A 19,285-nucleotide genomic window follows, 5' to 3' on the forward strand; every position below is an offset into this window, starting at 1 on the left:
TTTTTTCCATAGGAAACAAGGCAAGAAAAGGCCATACATTTCATATAAATTACTCCACTGCATGTAACACTAATGTAACATGGTGGTTAGCTTAGATCGCTTTAACCTACATGAATGTGAAACCTGGCCTGGTTAATAGCATGTTTTTCACAACTCTGAAAGAAGCAGTTTTAGCAGAGCCAAATATAATACCAGGTTGACATTTTCTTTGCAACAACTTTACATTTTTTGCTTGCAATATTCTTACGGGCTTCTTCCATTGCTTCCATGTTGCTTGCTGATTGGGGAAAAAAAATTCCTTGCACAAATGGAATTTAAAAAATATGTAAGCAGCAAACATGAATGTGTGTCAGACAAACTGAGATTCCAGCATCTTAGTGCTTGCTTCTAACAGCTTGGAAGTATAACCACAGGCCCAATTTGATCTGAATTTTTATAAAAATTCCCTTGAATTCACATATGATCCCTTTCCCTATTCATAGGCCCTTAAGGATGATGATGCTGAAACTGGATTGACTGATGGGGAAGAAAAAGAAGAACCCAAAGAAGAGGAGAAATTGGGAAAACTTCAATATTCACTGGATTATGATTTCCAGAATAACCAGGTCTGAGAGAAAAAAAACATTTTCTTATTCCATTACATTTTCTGAAATTACAAAGTAGAAATGGAAGCGAGATACTTCTTAAAACATTTCGTTTGCTGTAAGGGAAAAATGCAATTATCAAAGCTATTGATGAAATAATTTCCAAGTACAGGCAGTCTCCTACTTGGTAATTTAACTTCTAGTAATTAGAATTCACAGTATTCAACCGATTATATCTACTTATGGCACTTACAATAGGCAGGCAGAATACAAATTAACTTGAAGAAGTCAGTTGGGTTCTGAGAGCTCCCAACCATAGTCTCGCCCCCACAAGTCCCTCAGCCTGAGCTAGAACAATCTTCTTTAGCCTTCTTGGATTCAGATCCAGACAGAGTTAGGGGTCTTTAATTAGGCCACCATTCAAGCCAAAATTTTGAAACATAACAGTTTTATAAGGAATCAAAGATGGAAAATTGTAATCTAGAAATTTCAAAGGTAGGATGCCTTATATATGGTAGTAGGTAAAACTTCTTGTGCTAATGAGACAGCAGTTCTAGAAGAGTAGAAAGACCAGATATTTGATTTCTGGTACCTATGACTGCTGCCCAACAAGTGACAAAGAGCTAAAGGAGTTAACAAGACAGTCATTTCTGATTCAATTTCTCAAAAAAACATGAAATGCCACCTAGATTAATGGTAATATTAGCTACCTTTTATTGACTGCTTGTTATAGAGGTGGCACAGAAATAATTTAGAATTCTCTCTATGTAAAAAGACCTTCTAGATTCCATGACATTGATGAATATACCCCTTTACCTTCTGAATTGTAAAAGAAATTAAAAAGCAACACAAGAATTAGTAAAACTGGGTGAGTTAGAGACCAGATTCTTAAGAATCCTTAAGACATAGCCCTTCTCCAAAGAGGAGAGTTTTAAAACTCTCTGATCTGTTTTGCCTTACTCAGCATTTTGGGTGAGAAAGAACTGATAAATGCGGCATGTGTTAATTATTTCTAGTTTGGTGAGAAATGAACAAAAAATCAAACACCAGTGCTCAGCTTTCACAACTAATGTCCAAAATCAGTAATGATGTGAGAGCAATAATCAGTTGCAGAAATTCTGGGCTTTATTTAGTAACTGACAGTTCAAATAATGTCTTCACTTTCTGAAGTTTCCAGAGGTTTCCTCACAAAGAATGTATTGATATGCTCTGTCATTAAAAATAATCTTATTTGATCAACTTCATTATAGTCTTAGCTAGTTAGTTCATAATGCATTTTAGAAAGCTACATATTAGTTACAGATACGGGTTTATAGGTATAGATTTATATAGATTTATAGGTATACTATTTAATTAAATAGGGCATTTGAGGCCGTATCTCCCACATTTACCAAAATTTGATTATCAGGACTTGATTGAGAGCAAAACTTCCTATTATTTATGTATTCTAGGGAAATTCAAGGTCAGCTTATGTTATCTTAACATATAATGTGTACTCCAGAAATTTAACCTGACTTTATACACGTATCCAATATTTTTCTAGTTTATTCTACTTTTATATTTCCCAATAGAAATCTAGTAGTATCTCTTCCTGGTTAGTCAGTTTTGAAACTTCTAAGTTGGCTTGAGTACTATAAATATCATTTTCTAAAGTAGTATTTTTAAGAAAATAATAGCACTGAATTTTTTCCACTCAAATATAAGAGCATATGTATTATTCCCTCTCTAGCAAACATAAAATTTAAAACGGTATTTCATTCTAAAGATCTAGAAGATTCTACTCAATGGAATTTTTTTTTTTTTAACATTATTCAATGATTTTTCCAAAGTTCTCAACTAATTTTGTTTGTAAAATGATTCCTATGAGTCATGGAAAATAAAAGCAAAGCAGAGGAATTTCCCAGATAAAGCTATAATCAAATATACTTGTTTGTTTACTAAAACTAAAAGACAACCCTAAAGTATTCTAATTGAGATGCTTTCATGGAGAGAAATGTAATATTTATCTCTCAGGCAGAAGTCAGAAGGTGGTTGGAAGAAGTAGTTCCACCCCTTACCAACCAAATATCCAAAAATATTTGAAATATAAGTAATCTAGTTTGAAAGAGTTTAGGTATATTTCTACAGTTTTCCCTGCCCAAAAGAAAATTGATTGGCAAAAGGAGAAAACAGAATCTTGCTTTTCACATGCAATCTAAAGGCAGAACCAATTTGGCAAACCAAGAAACAAACCATTTGGTTTACCAATAATGTCTTTATAATCTAATGTCTATTTTAGCTATTCTTTGATCATCTGTGTTTGGTATACCTATAATCCAGTACTCTTGTTATTGTTAAATGATGATATCACAAAGATATTGAAGCATTAAAATGAAAACATGATCATTCAGAGTATTGGTCCAGGTTAAAAACTGAGTCAATTAACCAAAATGCACTTACAAACCTAGTGGGTCAGTTTTACAGAAAAAAAAATGTGATGAGGGAGGAGGAGTGAATTGCTTTTCCACTCTATCAGCTAAAAATTCTCAGACTCAGGTTTTCAGGCTCTGATGTAAAAAGCTATGGTGTGCCTGCACTTACTGAATAGTATATGCCTTGAACAACAATAAGAGTCTACTTTTGTTTCCCTTATAGATCTAAAGCAGTCTGTTAGCACAAAATGTCTGATGGCAGGGCATCTAGAATAGTCAGTCTACTCACAGCTTTTGTTTACTTTGCAAAAATATTAAAAATACCAGCTTATGCTCTCATTCATAGCAAGACATAGGAATGTATCAAGAAAACAGACTTGAAAGAATGCAGAGATTTCTGCTATATTAGAAAAATGAATCAGAAACTTAGTCACACGTACCATTAAAAACATTATCTATATAATCTTTGCTTCCTTTATATGAAGCTGAAACTATATTTCTTTGACTCCATGTCTATTTAAACACAAAATGTAATATATGATACATTTTACTGTAAGTTAAAATGAAGAGTAGCCAGCATACAAGTAAAAGTCAAATACAATAAAAACTTGAAGATTTTATTTTTATCTCAAAATGCCACCTAATGTCTAAGGAATGTCTATTTAGCTGGTCTGAGGCTTTGGTTCAGAATAAAAATTTCCTACTTTATAATTACACACTTCTGATTGTTTAACAATTTATTTCCACTTACAAATCAAGCCCTAGGAAAAAAAATAATGCACAAGGGCTTTTAGCAACTGGAATGTTATTTGATTGCAACTCTTTTGCAAATATGAATTCCGTATTTAGCTCTAATCAGCAACATTTTAAAATCCTCTTTTGTGCTTAAAACCAGGCTTTCTAGAGCCTGCATCTGTCATAATTGGGTTCAGAAATCTATATAGTTTGTTTCATTTCCCTTCTATGTTTAGATTCTTAAGTGAAAAAATGTTTATTAAAAGTAAAGGGGAAGAGGGAGAAATCACAACATGCAGCACTATGAACAAATCAATCTTTTGCAAAATATCCACCAATGTTTCTGTTTGTTGTATTCTGTTGTTCATTGCAGCTGCTAGTAGGAATCATCCAGGCTGCCGAGCTGCCCGCCTTAGACATGGGGGGCACATCTGATCCCTATGTGAAAGTGTTTCTGCTACCAGACAAAAAGAAGAAATTTGAGACAAAAGTCCACCGAAAGACGCTTAATCCTGTTTTCAATGAGCAATTTACTTTCAAGGTATTGTTTTATACTTATAATTTTTCCTCTGTTGCTTTAGTTAAAAGACTGATCTCACCCTGACATATAGACATGCATGTGATCACTTGTTCAGTGACAATAACTGATTCTGTTTAAAATTTTTATTTTCCATTAAGTGAAGATTCTACCTTGCATTTAGATCTGGCCAAAGTACGATTCAGCTTGGCCATTTCAGAACAAAATATAGACTAGATTATGAGTAAGTTGTCATATTCACATGTAAAAAGTGAGGTCAACTTCAAGTATGCCAATAGGCTTGAGCGTTTTCCTCTCTCTAAAATAAAGTCAAAGAAATAATAAAATTAATTTTCTAAGTTTCAAAGTTCCTGAAATATGTAAATCCCATTGCGTTCACAGAATAAAGCTAGGTTCCACTGTTTAAAAGGTACAAATGGATATTACTCTGATTACAAACACCTGTGTGCACAGGGCCAAATCTAACATTGTAAATCCCTTCTTCTTAACCTACTAATAAAAAGAAGGTGAACATATTGTTTTTCTGTATTTACAGCATTTTTCCTTTACTCTAGGCTCTTCCCTGGTATTCTTCATCTTGTTGAGACACCTCAGTTGACAAACGATAACAAAGAGGGTTTCTGGCCATCTAATAACTTAACAGGAATACATGCTCTGCAGGCCTCTGGCATCTCTGCATACACACACGTTTCCATAGTTCTTGTCTAAAAGTCATGCATAAAAATAGTTCTTTTGTAGATATCTTTAACGTGTGAAAAAATTTTTAATGCATTACTTAATATGTTTCTGAAAAATAAAATGTGCATGAGTATACCAGTAGGCCAATTCAAAATCACCTGTTCAGCAGCCAGCTTTGAAGAAAGCATGTGCCTCATGTTAGCAAACATTCTGGTATGAAAGAAATGGATGAAATGGAGGCTATGAGTTATTTTCTAGAAACTAGTTTCTAATATTGTAAAACATCAGTGTCTCTTTTCACTCTGAAACTTTTGAACTTTTAAGAAAAAGTCCCTAATGTATTGTCAGTAATCCTATTTAAAAATCTATACTTTTCTATACAGTGATACAGTAGCAATAAAAATAGTCTGGAAATAGTTTATTCAGACCTAATCACTACAGTCAATGTATCACAGAACATAAAAATGAAAATAAAACTAAAAAATATTGCTTTTGATAATCGCGATAACTTTATTTGACTAAGTATTACTCTTCATTTAGGTCAGTTGTTTTTAACCAGAATTTAGTAAGCAGATTCTTAAATTATTACAGATAACATTGTGAGGGCTTTGTTTTTGTTTTGAGGTACTGGTGTATTACTTCTAAAATGTATTGCTAATAATTTTATTACTAATTTCTGTGGCTTCAAGAAGTATAATTATTAAACTTTTGAAGCTGCCTTTAAAATTGTATCGGGTTCCATTTTATTTCAGAAGGTTGATCGAACCAAAAAAGTACAATATTTTTATGCATTTAAGAAATGTGCTACTGTTTCTAGGGAAGTGGCGAATTTATCCAGTAGACATTGTGGACTATACATGTTGAAATGCTAATAGGCAATATGATATAACAACGGAAATATAATAGAGTTTTAAAAGGATTGGCTTTAAAAGTTAGTTCAAATCCACTTAACATCAACTCTGTATCCCTCAAACCAAATGCTGCTTCTTTTCCCTAAAACAAACTCCTACCTGAAGGAACTACTAATCATTCAAACAATATTATTTATTAAGTGCCTACTGCATGCACATACTGTGCTAAATGTCTTATATACATTACTTCAGCCTCAAACGGGCCTGTGATGTAAGTACTAGTATTATCTAGATGAAAGTATTATGATAGATGAAAAAGCTGAGATTTATTCACTTGCTCCAGTCTCTTCAGCTGGAAAGCAAGAAAGCCCAGGCCTAGTTGATGCCAAGTCCAGATTTCTGATGAATGCTATCATAACACAATCATGAAAATAATCTAAAGAGATTTCAGAAATCAGATGAGATTTTCAATAGTTTATCTCTACTCTAAAATTTCTTTTTTCTTTCTTTGAAATTCCGCACTTTGGAATTTTTTTTTCATTCTAGAATGGAAAAACTATTGTGCCTAGTTTTTGATTGTAGATTCCAAATAGATAACAAATGATAGAAAATAAACACTTTGGAAAAACTAAGATTTCTTGTACATATATGGTCAAATATTCTTCCTTCTTCCCTTCTTAATATACAGAGTTGATTGAGAAATGTTTGTTGGAGCATAAGACAATCACTTACACTAATAAAATAGGAAGTGTATGAAAACTGATCAAACCTTCAATACAAGTCTAAACAACTTCTTAATTAGGCATTTCTACCCAGTTACTGAAGTGTAGCTCACGCATTACACTGCTTTCCTTGAATATTAAAAATGCACTAATAAACCTCCCAACCCATAGCATCTGTCCCAGATATATTTGAACAGCTGGAGAATTCATCAGTTCTTGGCCTTTTGCCACCACTCATCCTAAAGAGTGCCATAAGAGCGAACAAACTTCAAGATCTATATTATAATGCATCCCTGAAATTCAAAACATCAATTTTCTAGTCGGTTCTCGTCAATCAGTAAATTATTTTAGGGAGTGGATGAGGCATCTTGTGAATTTCATTTAAACTCTTTCAGACTTCTAGCATAGTTTTTAGTAAGTCTTTGCTCTATTAAAATATGGCACCCAAGTAGCTTGAAAGAGTTAATATTAACTTTTGAAACAAGTTACATACTCCTGAGTAAGGTACACACTGACAATATAACTTGAAAATGATAACAAAATACCCTACAAGAAAAACACTCATATAGTGAAATCAGCTTGGTTTATTCTTTTATTAATCTTCAAAGGTTTACAGCATGACTAAAAGTAGAATCTATTACTAATAATACTAACAGCTTCTAGAACTTTGCGATAAAGTAAAAAATTACTAAGGGAAGCTTCCATTTCCTGCCAAGTAATTTAAACCTCAAGTAGTTAGTCAAATGAGTCAGTTTAAGAAAATACCAAAAGCACAATTATCCTGTTCTGTTTATCCAATATAAGTATCAAAATTAAATGCTGTAAACAAGTAAAATGTCTTAAGCATTTTTTGTGACCAGATATTTTACTCTCATCTGTTTCATTTAGGTGCCATACTCGGAACTGGGTGGCAAAACCCTGGTGATGGCTGTATATGATTTTGATCGTTTCTCCAAGCATGACATCATTGGAGAATTTAAAGTCCCCATGAACACAGTGGATTTCGGTCACGTAACTGAGGAGTGGCGTGATCTGCAAAGTGCCGAGAAGGAAGAGGTAAGAAAAAGATTAGCATTTCTAGTATGACAAACTGTACTTGCCGGTTCCTACTCACATAATAATCTACTGAGAGATGCTCTTTGCAAAAAGCGGTGTGGGCCTCTAGCTGCTGACAGCTGGCAAAATAGTGTCAGGGGATTGCATAATCTCATTAAAAAGTATGCAGGCCTTCTGGGTGTTATTTGAAAGAAAGGAGAAAGATTTATGCACTTAGGTCTATAGACAATTCCTTGGACACACACACAAAATATCTGTTCCTAAAAGCTTACCAAATGCCACACACACACTTACTTCTTTAAAGGGACAGTAAAATATCATCTTATTCTTTATATTTTCCACAATCATTCTGTTTCTACATAAGTTACGTAGCTATTAAAAAGAAATAAAATGCCATTTTTCCTTGATTATTTCTGCATATCACAAAGGGTTCATTGTTTCTCCTAAAGATATCAGAGCATGATGGGTAAAATGTCAAATACAATTCACAAAGGCTGATATTAAATCCATTTTTTAAATGATTCACATTTTTATAGTACTCTTAACATTGTTTTTTTCCAGTTTTAATAATTTAGCTCAGGATTTTTCTGTGATTTAAAAAGGGAAGTCCAATATCCTCAGTGCATTTAAACTACATAATAATCAATTCTATTTGATTATGCTATGTCTGCCTGGCATTAGCGTTTTTCTGAGTGAATGTCTCAATAGGCCAATACCAGAAAAGCAAACAACTCTTAGCTTCTCTGAATTCCAAGAACTAGTCCTTTTCCAGCCATTTTTTGCATATTGACATGAGATTATAATTACGCAAGGGATTGTCAATAGTGTTATTTAGCATCCCTAGGATTCCTTAAGATATGAACACTTTGGGGCCACCAGGGAGATCAGAGACTGGCATAAACCTTCAGAGAAACTCAGTAAGCCCATCACCTGGGAATCCTCTCAGTCTACGGTTTACTGTGACCAATATAATAAAGTGAGGTTTTAGAATAGGCTTGTGATTGCTATTCTCAAACTGAATTTTATTAGTGCTCTACAATTATTATTTGATTGTATAAGAGGAATCAAAATGATCTGAGTTAAGCTCTACTTTTCTTTTTGGAGGGAATATATATAACTTAACCAAACAGATTAGTCAAAATTAGATGCTTGAATATTGAGATAGACCTAGCCCTACTGTGGATTTTCAAGAACCCAAGGATAATATTGCATTTTCCAATTTTGTGATTTTTATAAGTAGCCTTCCCTATGAGTAAATTATTACCAATATTAAATCAACATCTATTTAAAAAGAGAAACATTCAATCATTGTTTCTAATTGTTTAACAAAATAGTAAGCTTGTTTCATTGAATTTTTATATTTTTTGGAATGTTTGGCTCTGTGTGAATTTCTTACAGCTGAGGTGGGAGGGCAAATTGGGACCATAACAAATATTTATTAGCAAATTGGTATTAATTGACTAGTTTTTGACTGGCTTTTTGGTTAATAGCATAATATGACCTGCATGTGCTTCACAATGCCCACCTGTCCAGACTGCATGGCTCATATTAGTCACCTCCACTCTTTAACTACCAAGTGGTCTGGAATTCCAAGATTGCACCCCACTGGGTTTCTGAAAAGTTGGTAAATGTTTTTGCTTTAGTGAAGACAATGTATGCCATCAAGTGATTTTTCTCTTTCAAGAATTCTTTGAACATGTGCAGAGTTTGTGGTTTGGCAGTAAGCTGACAACTTTAGACTCTAGAACCTAGAAGGTTAAGTAGACTGACCAAAAGAATCACATTTATTCTCACTTGCTGAGTTGCCCTCTTCTCTTTCTCTTTCTTCCATGTCTTATCTCCCTAAGATTTTTGTCACCCACCTCAGTTAAAAATATTCATTACGCAAATATCTATTGTTCCTGCTATATTCCTAGAACTGTATTAAGTGTTTTTAAAAAAGCGAAAAGGGCAAACCCTGCTCCTGCTTTCAGGGAGTTTAGTGTGGTCTCATTTTTCTCCCTCACTCCAATCTTTGCCTTACTTATTGCCAGCTAGACTGGTTTCTGGAAAAGTCCTGACTTTAAGACCAAACACTCCTTGATTTCAATTCTTATCAATCCATTTACTAGCTCGGGGACATTGGATAAGTCACATAAACTCTCTAAGTTAAGATTTTTAATCTAAAAAGTGGCTAACATTATCTACCCTCTATCTTATGGATTAGAAAGACTAGACTATAAAGTTCCTAGCATAGAGCCTACCTAGCATGTAATAAGTGCCCAATAAGCAAGAGATCACTTTCTTTCTTATTTACCAGTCTTAATGTTCTCTTTCTCTTATTTTTCATCTCCCTAGTCATTCTTTCATTTCCCCTTTATCTATATCTACTTTCTTATTTTTCTTCTCACCACTATTGTACTTATTAAATGTCTCTGGAAGTTTCAATGGAAAATAATTCCACAACCACATTTTAAATTCTAGAGCCTTTCCTCTTGATATCCACTTGGGCATAGAAATTTTTGTTTTTCAGTTGAGTGACTATTTCCTTTTATCATCACATAGGCAACCTCGTAAAACAGATATCCAGCTTACAAAATATTTCTGGGTAACTAGACTTAGGTATAAACTTTCTCATAAAAAATGAAATAAGATTCCAATTACGTTTTATAACCGAAGAATTACTTATTATCATTGATATGTGTTCTATCTTTTTGTACTAGTGTTCGTTAACTGCAGAAATTATTGTGTGAATAAATTGAAGTCAGATTGACTTTAGTTCTCATGAACAATTTTTAAAGAAATTGTTTTACCATCTTACATGAGCAATTCTGTTCTTGATTTTAGTTTGCTTTCATCTAATAGTGTTAAATGTTATTTTTAATATCATAGGAGTTAAAGATGCTAAGAAAGTGACAGAAAAAAAGAATTCAAGAAATAGCTTTGGAATCTGGAAACTGAACCACTAACCACAGTAATCTGTTCAGGTAGAGATTTAGATTTAAAAGGGATAAATACAATGCACTAAGCTCCAATCTTGTGATTTTGATAGAATGGGGTAAGGTTTTGTTGCCAAAAGTTGAAAATATAAAAGTCATAAGATGCTGAAACAATTATGTAAGTGAAAGAACTGTGATGTTATTCTAGTGATTAATTAAATGTGCAAGCAATTTAGAAAAAATAGGAAGGAGCTTTACCTGAAATTTACTAAGCATATGTTTAGAACATGGGGTGTTAAAGAGAAAACTATGCCAGAAAAAGCCCTAACAAGCACACAGCTCCCTCTGTTAAGTTCTAGCCCCTGGTGTAAACATCTCTGGTGAAGTTTCCATCCTGACTTAATAATATAGCTCTAATTAACCTAATCAAAGCCACTTTACCAGCTTACGTTCACTTGCCGTTTTTGTTATGTTGCATGATTGACTATTCTCTCTCCTTCCACCTCCCAACATGGAATTTGGAATTTTACCTTGCAAATAGCTATACCTTTCTCCTCCTTTTGTTTCTTTAAAACAAAAACATATATCCTTTGAGTTTTGAGATATGGTTACATATAAAACTGTTTTTTTAATTTTCCCTTTTTTAGTATAGGGCCTCAAAAATCATCCTTTATCATCTTCCTTTTTTGAAAGGCTTCTAATATGTATAGCTTCAGGCTGTCTATTTTGAATTTTTGAGTTTCTGCCTTTTAATCATTCAAAAAATATTTATGCCACCTACAAGTCAAACCTGAAAACAACCTTCACTTTTAGAATTTATTCAATATTTTCATCTAATTATTCTGAAAGCTGCAATCTATAGCTATGACTCCATTTTCTTTTTGTAAATTTTATTTACGATCATTTTCGAAATTGTCTCAGTCCTGCACCCCAGTGTCAAGTTCATCCTCAAAGTATTTAGACCCTTATTTTAGTATTTTGTTCCTATTTTTTTTATTTATCCTCATGCCTTCTGGTACTTATCTCTAAAAACAGCATAAGAAGAAATAGATACTTTTTTTTTTTTTGGAGGAAGTCTGTCTCATAACTTGACCAGTACTGTTTTGTCTCCACTAGAGAAAAAAATCTATCACTTCTGCCTTGTGTAGAATTCATTAAAGACTGATTTTTTAATGAGATTCTGTAATCCAGTGCAGATGGAAAAAAAAAATTGATTGCTGAATTCAAACAAGTTGGGACATAATTTAATTAGTATCCAGACAGAAGGGCAGAGAAGCTACTTTAGTGCCTTAATAGAAAATCAATTTTGCAAGAAAATTTCACATTTTTAAGCCTAATTAGAAAAACATTTACTTCACAGAAAGGCATTTGGAGAATACACATTCAATCAAATGGCAGAAAGTTTTTTAGCTTCCAATGGTCAATTACTTGATATTTCTTTAGAATGGGTGAAAGTTATCATTCCTTATGGCGTCTTTTTTGTCTAAGAATCATAAAAGAGCTAATGCTATTTCTAAGTATATTTAGTAGTCAGATGGTAACTCATGCCCTGCAAGAATCTTTGTACAACAAATCAATGCCCTGAATGGAAATCCTTACAAAAGGTTAACTGCTGGAACCTTAATCGTGGATACCAATAAGAACTTTCCTTGTCATTCACAATCTATCACACTAGAGAAATGCAACAAAGACACTGATGTTGATTCATAGCATTCCAGGTAGGTATCTTATTTGTATTTGTTTACTTGTTCATTGTCTATCTTCCCCAGTAAGCTCTATCCCAGCAGGGGCTATATCTACTGTTTCCCACTGTGAAACCAAGTTTGATCACAGAGGTGAGCACACATTAGGCATGCAAAAATATTTTCGAATGAATGGGGAGAGATGGTTACTACATATGGTGAGAGATGTTTCCAAACTTCCTTTTCAAGTTTATGTTAATAATTGTATTATTTTACATATTAAGTCTAAAGTATTCTGAAAGCCTGTCATCAAAATATCTCAGCACCAAACAATGAAAATGGTTTAGTGCCTTTTTTTTGTTTTTTCAGTCTGTTTCTTTAAAAATAGAAGCAATATAGATGCTTAGCAAAATTATTGTTGTTGTTTTTGGTGATGGTCATGAAAATGATAGTTTTTCTCTTACTTTTGTTTTAATTGTAAAGGCTTATTCGGTATTTTTTTTCTGTACCTCTTCTTTCATCCTGTTTCCATGATACACAGAGAGCTTAGGGCTTAATTTAACTTTTAATTAAGGTTATGATGTAATTTTTATTTAGAGCTATGATGTAAGTCTTCTTGCACCACAGAAATGTATCCAGAGGGAAATAAGAATTGGTTACAAGAAAATTTCAAAGAATCTGAATAAAATCTAAGTTTATCATACCTAGACCGTCTGTGGCTACTCAGATTTATAAGACAGTGAATAGGATGTAGTAGTATTAAATTGTTTTATAATATATTAAGACCGTGACATATTTTAGTGTACTTAGTGTATACGTCCATTTTGTGGGACTTGGAACATAACAATTTTCCTTTTCACTATTACAGAATTTGATTTTTTTTTTTTTTTTAACTATGGTTTACTTGATTCTGAGTGTTTGGTCAGAATTTCAATCACCAATTATAACTGTATTGTTATGCATAATAAGTATTGTGTGTTTCATGATGTGGTTTCTAAGGACATCAGGAAAAAACAAATAACTTGAAATGTCGCTCTAGGACTATAATATGATTGTCTTTCTAGTTTAAAAGACTTTTCAGGCACAAATGGATGAAACCAAATTCTTACTTCACTGAGCTTCTAAATGAAAATTTGATATTACTTTTTACTGCAAATTCCCTAGAAACGTAATATAGACTCTAAAGAATTAAGCGGGAGGAGAGACCATAGAAATTTTCAAATGCCCTTTGATAAACGTTCCATTGCTCCCCCACTGTCATACCCTAACCTACCACAGTACCCTCCCCTTCACAGCCATAACCACCCAAAAGCCTTTGTTCCCAGCCCTGCTTCCTTATTTCCAAAATTCATTTTCATGAAAGTTTACCTTCTCTTCTCTACATTATCTATGAACACAAATAAAAGCTACCATTTAGTGAGAGTTTACTGTGTACCAACAAAAATAATTCTCACAACATTTTTTTAAATTGGAATTATTAAATCTGTCCTACACAATGAAGGGGAAACAGACCTGAAGCCTGGTAAATTTTTTTTGTCCAAGTTCATACAATCAATGCCAGAGCTCAAATTAAAATACAGCTCTGAAGCCCACACTCTATTTCATCATACAATCTTCTTTAAATAGTCTTTATCAGTCTCTTCAGCTCCAAAATATAGCTGTAAATTTAATTTAAATGTAAAATGAAAGAAAAAACACTTATGCAAACTAGTTTTTCTTAATTTTGGCGCTATTTTTTTGGTAGGGGGGAATCTTAACAGTTAGTCATTTATCTTTGATAACTTGCAACTGGTTGAATACATATATATTTTCCCTTTCCAATATTATAACATATTGTAAATGCATGCAACATGGAGGGGAGTATTACTAGCTATGGCATCTTTTGTTTCTTCTTAATATTTTATAAATACTGAGCATGAATTCCTGCCCAGGAAACAAAGCCCTAGATACTCATTAACACAAACATGTTATTATTCACTCATGAGTGCTGAGGAATTTAATGAAGGCAGAGGGATTTTTCCTTCCAATAAAAAAAAACTTCATTAAATAGAATATAACTTTTTATCCATTCATTCAAAACATATTGAATATCTGTAAAATTAGTACTGTAAAATGGAAGATAAAGATTCACATCTGGGAAATGGTCAATAATAGTAGCAAAACTTCATAATGCAAAATAGCAAAAGGTGCTTCAAAATAAGCCAAATAAGCCAATTTAAGTTAACATGTGTCATACGTTTTAAGCAAGAAGAAAAGGCATGAGCAAAGAGGCTCCATGGAAGAGCTGAAAAAAGTGAGCCAGTCTTTAATACTGAGTAGAATCTGAATAGGGAAAAAGAAACTGAGAATGCCTACTAGAATTTAAAGGAAAAGAGATCAGCAAGGACAAACTTACAGAGCTAAGATCACCAATGACGGGTCCAGATAGGAGTAGAGTGAAAGCTTAAGCAATAATCTACCCTGAGAAATAAGATAGAATGAAGTAGTTTGGTGACCGTTTGTCCCTTAAATATCAGACTGTTAAATCTAGACTCAGGACACTAAAGACAGCTTGTAAAATTTGTTCTTCCCAGGGACAAGCATTGGAATATGAAAGTCAGACACCTCCACCTCCACCACCCCCACCCCCCTACCTCCTCACCCCTCCCCACCCCTCAACCCATGTCAAGCACTCTACTAAATGCTTTTCTCACATTATCTCATGTAATACTTGAAGCAGTTCTATGGGATAACTAATTCTTCATATCCCTATTTCAAATAGAAAATGTAATTGGCTTAGTGCTCCCAGAAAAATAGGTGAGAGAACAGAGTAAAGATTTAGATCCAGTTCTAACTCCCAAACCTGTTTATCCTCTACTCTGCCACATTGCCACTTAGTTGACTAACACTCAGTGAGTGCAAGGATGTTATCCATCTTGTTTACCTTCTTATACTCAGTGCCTACCTAGCACTGGGCCTGGGACATCCAAGATGCTTCAACATTTTCAAATGAATTGGTTGGACAAATTAGAATGAGATGAAAATTTTCTCAACAAACATGCATCATGAGTCATATCATGAGGATACCCAATTATTCCAGTTGTACAATGGTATGTGTAATTTATGCTTATATGGTACCCCAAAATATTTTAAATTCAGGCCCCTCTCTGCAAAAGTATTTCTCAACGTACAATATACAATGTACAATAGTGGCTTGTCTGTGTCATTAAGTGGTAAATTTATTAAAATGGCCATCAATGATTTAGGGCCAAGTGTAGACTAGGAGTTAATGATCGAGTTGAATAAAATAGTTTTAATTACTGTGGTAAATGAGGTGGAGGTCCTTGTGAGACATATTCCAACTCTAACCAAAATGTTTTTGACCATTAGCATCATTACACACTCTGTCTCAAATGGGCCACTAGGGGAAAAGTCATCACTGGGAGACGTAAGTTCTGATATATGTAGTGCCAAGGAAATCTGTTTCAATAGGAACTAGTGCAGGTGTTAGTTTTTTCTTTTTATTCGAAGAGTAAAAGGAGTGGGAGTTTTCAGTTGAATTTTAAATAAGCAGAGCAAAGTGATGTGGAAGCATGGATTTCGTGAACATAGATTGGCAGAGCAGAAAGTGAGGAGTGGAAGTGGGAATGGGAACAAAAAGAAAACAAAAGGGGAGTGAGGAAAATGCACAGACAAGAATAATCTTGCCTATATGTGGTTTCTTATTATTAAAATAGTGGCGAGGGTTCGTGAGTGGGAAGTAATGTGATGGATGCAGGAGAATGTCTTGTTCCATCGTGTCCACCATCAACCACACATTTGAATCTCTTACACGTGATCTTTTCTGATGAGTTTGTCATATGTTTTGGAACAATTTTTTTTTATTACCTTGTGTGTGGATTCTTCAAATTAAATGTTTCTACCTTCTGTCTTACTCCTACCTCGCTCTGAGCCAGCCAAATGTTTGTATTGTGAAGTCTTTAATCCATTACAATCTGTTACTTGGCAATTAGATGAAATGTCAGTAACTGAGTTGTATTATTGTACTACAAAATAAGGAAGGATAATGAGAACTTGCTGAAAAACAAGAGCTCAAATAATTAAATGATGAAAGAGGGAGCACACATACACACAAACTTATTTGTTTTAAACAAGGCTAAAGATCTTCTCAATTATGAACAAGAAGTCCTTAAATATTGCAAATTGATTTTATTCATTTATTCAAAATATATTTATTAAGCCCCTTTTATAAACCAGGGACTGTGATAGTTTATAGAAATACAATAGTGAATAAGATAGACCCACCAAGCTTATTCGATTATAATTTAATGGAGAGCTAGTACTGCAAGTATATAAACAAATGCCTTGGCCCTGCACTCAACCTATGTGGATCCGACCATGACTTAACTTATTATTTGTACGTCCTTGAGTTTGGTACTTAACCCTTCTGTAAAACAGGATTAATATTACCCACCTCAATGAGTTGTGATACACTCTAAATGAAATCATTCACATAAAGCACTTAGAACAATACTTGGCACCTAATAAATGTGCAATGAATACTAGTTATTTTTGTCATTGAAAACACTGATTTCCTTGTCGGTTAAAAAGCAGTGCTCTGACCACTAGACTTATACTCTCCTTTTTGTCAGGAAACTGAGATAGCCTAAGGGTTCAGAAGTCATTTTCATACATGGTTTTGATGACAGGGAGAACTTAGTTTCCATGTGTGAGAGACTATAGGAGTGAAAAAAATATCACAAAGACCGACCCACGGTAAGGCTTAGCATGCCTGGAAGGTAGCACTAACCCAACATGGCCCCAATGACTGTGTACTTCTCTATGCCTTGATATCACACCAAAAAAAGAAAAAAAAAAAGAAAAAACTCTTAAAGTTCAGGCTCTTCTGTAATCAAAAAGACTAACAATAACCAGTGTTGGTAAAGATGTGGAAAAATTGGGACCCTCGTACTTTTCTGGTGGGAAAGTAATATGATGTAGCCACTTTCAAAAACAGTTAAGTTACTCAAAATGTTAGAGTCATCATATGACTTAGCAATTTCATTCCTAGGTATATATGCAAGAAAAATGGAACACATGTCCACACACACACGTACACACAAAAAAATTATACAAGAAATTTCAGAGCAATATTTTCCATAATTACCAAAAAGTGGAAAGAACTCAAATTTCTATCAACTAATGAATAATTAAACAAAACATACTCTATGAATAGAATTTTATTTAGCCATTTAAAAAAAAAAAGGAATGAAGTATTAATACATACTACAACGTGGATGAACCAGATTAGGCAAATCCACTCAGGAAGCAGATTAATGGTTGCCTAAGTCTTGGCAGTTATCGGGGAGCAGAGTGGGAGGAAAGAAGAATAGCAGTGATGGGTGTGGGTTTCTTAGTGGGGTGATGAAAATATCCTGAAAGTAGATAGTAGTGATGGTTACACAACTCTAAATATACTAAAATCCACTGAATTGTACACTTTAAGAAGGTGAATTTTATGATATATGAATTACATCTCGATAAAGCTGTTTTTAAAAATAAGTTTCAGGCACTGAACCCCTAAACATAGAAGTATGATATTCTAGGTTGATCTGGGACCCCATTTGAAATAGCACTAAAGTATGCTGGGAATTCTTTCCTAATGCTGTTTCAAAATTTAGGGATATTTCCTCAAAATATTCTAGTCTCCCTTTAAACTAGAACACTCATCTCCAAGATCATGCTCCTCACCACCATGCTTCTTGATATAAAGTCAACTAAGACTCTTTAAATTGGGGTCCCAGACCCAGCTCCAACGTAGGGTAGGGAATTTCCCCAAACACCAACAAATAGTCCCCGGATACCGGCAAGGCGTCCAGGAATTCAATTCAATTCTAATAATATATACCCTGAGACAGAATCGGATTACACAGGTTAAGGGTTATGTCCCACAAGACTGTCCTCCATCCCACATACAGACACACACATCAGATGCCAGCCACAAGGCCAAGCTTGTACCTGTGCTTCGGACCAACTGGCTACAGATAGGAGATTGCAAGGACGCTCTCTAATCACTGGCCATTTGCAATCGATTTGACCAGCCTCTCTCCAGAGGTCAGGGGGGTGGGACTGAAAGTTTCAACCCTCTAATTACGTGGTTGGCTCCCCTGGCAACCAGCCCCCATCCTTAGATGCTGTCCACTTCACCTCATTAACATAACAAAAGACACCTTTTTTTCACTTTCAACTTCCAAGGTTTTCTGGAGCTGTGAGCCAGCAATTGTGGACGAAAGCCAAATACATGAGAAATATATTTTGATCATCGGAATGACCAAATATATTTCTTACAAATCACAATACTGTACTCCTTTTGATAGGTGAAGAACCCAGGCTTAGGCCATGTGGCTAGCCAGTGAGAACTAGGATTCAAATACCAGTTTTTCTGATTCCAAAGCCATTTTCTACTAGTCTGCTACTCCCTCCTTAGGATAAGAAGTTTTAGGTTTAATTTTTCTGACATAAAAACATCATTCTAAATATTTGAGCTAATCCTTTTGCAATCTGTCTTTATATGGTAGCTTCTCAGAGATTCTCAAAGTCATTTACTTGTTTATTTCTGGACCTATTCTAGCAACATAATGTCTTTTTTGAGGTAGAAATTCAATATAATAAAATACACAGATATTAAGTGTACGGTTCAATTAGTCTTCATGACTGTATACACCAGTAATAACCACTCCAAGTTGCAGAACATTTCTTATCCCCCAAAAGCCCCACATGCCTCTTTGCAATTAATCCCCAGCCCCTAGAGACAATCTGTTCTGATTTTTCTCACCGTAAATTAGTTTGTCTGTTCTTTAACTACATATAAATAGAATCATGCTATTTTGTGTCAGGCTTCTTTTACTCGATGTTTTTGAGATCCTTCATGCAGTTGTATACAGCAGTTCACGCCTATCCTTATTGAATAGTATTCTATTTTATGAATATACCACAACTTATTTATCTATTTTCCTGTTGATGGACTTTTCTATTGGTTCCAATTTGAACTATTATAAATAAAGCTGATATAAATGTAGTTGTATGACTTTTCTGTGGACACTGTCTTCATTTTATCTGGATTTGCTAGTT

The 19,285-nt window shown here is 34.0% G+C and overlaps 1 protein-coding gene across 4 annotated transcripts in view; it reads left to right on the top strand.

Annotated features, from left to right (window-relative positions):
• SYT1 (synaptotagmin 1) overlaps positions 1-19,285 on the top strand; it is a 509,772-nt gene that overhangs the window by 383,348 nt on the left and 107,139 nt on the right. For all 4 annotated transcript variants that reach the window (XM_011374713.2, XM_011374721.2, XM_011374705.2 and 1 more), the window contains 3 exons: positions 483-605; positions 4,104-4,271; positions 7,408-7,575. In XM_011374713.2, coding sequence (XP_011373015.1) covers positions 483-605; positions 4,104-4,271; positions 7,408-7,575 — 459 coding nt within the window. The remainder of the gene's footprint in view (positions 1-482; positions 606-4,103; positions 4,272-7,407; positions 7,576-19,285) is intronic.

The sequence above is a fragment of the Pteropus vampyrus genome, unplaced genomic scaffold (assembly GCF_000151845.1).
Source record: "Pteropus vampyrus isolate Shadow unplaced genomic scaffold, Pvam_2.0 Scaffold9, whole genome shotgun sequence".
NCBI lineage: Eukaryota > Metazoa > Chordata > Mammalia > Chiroptera > Pteropodidae > Pteropus > Pteropus vampyrus.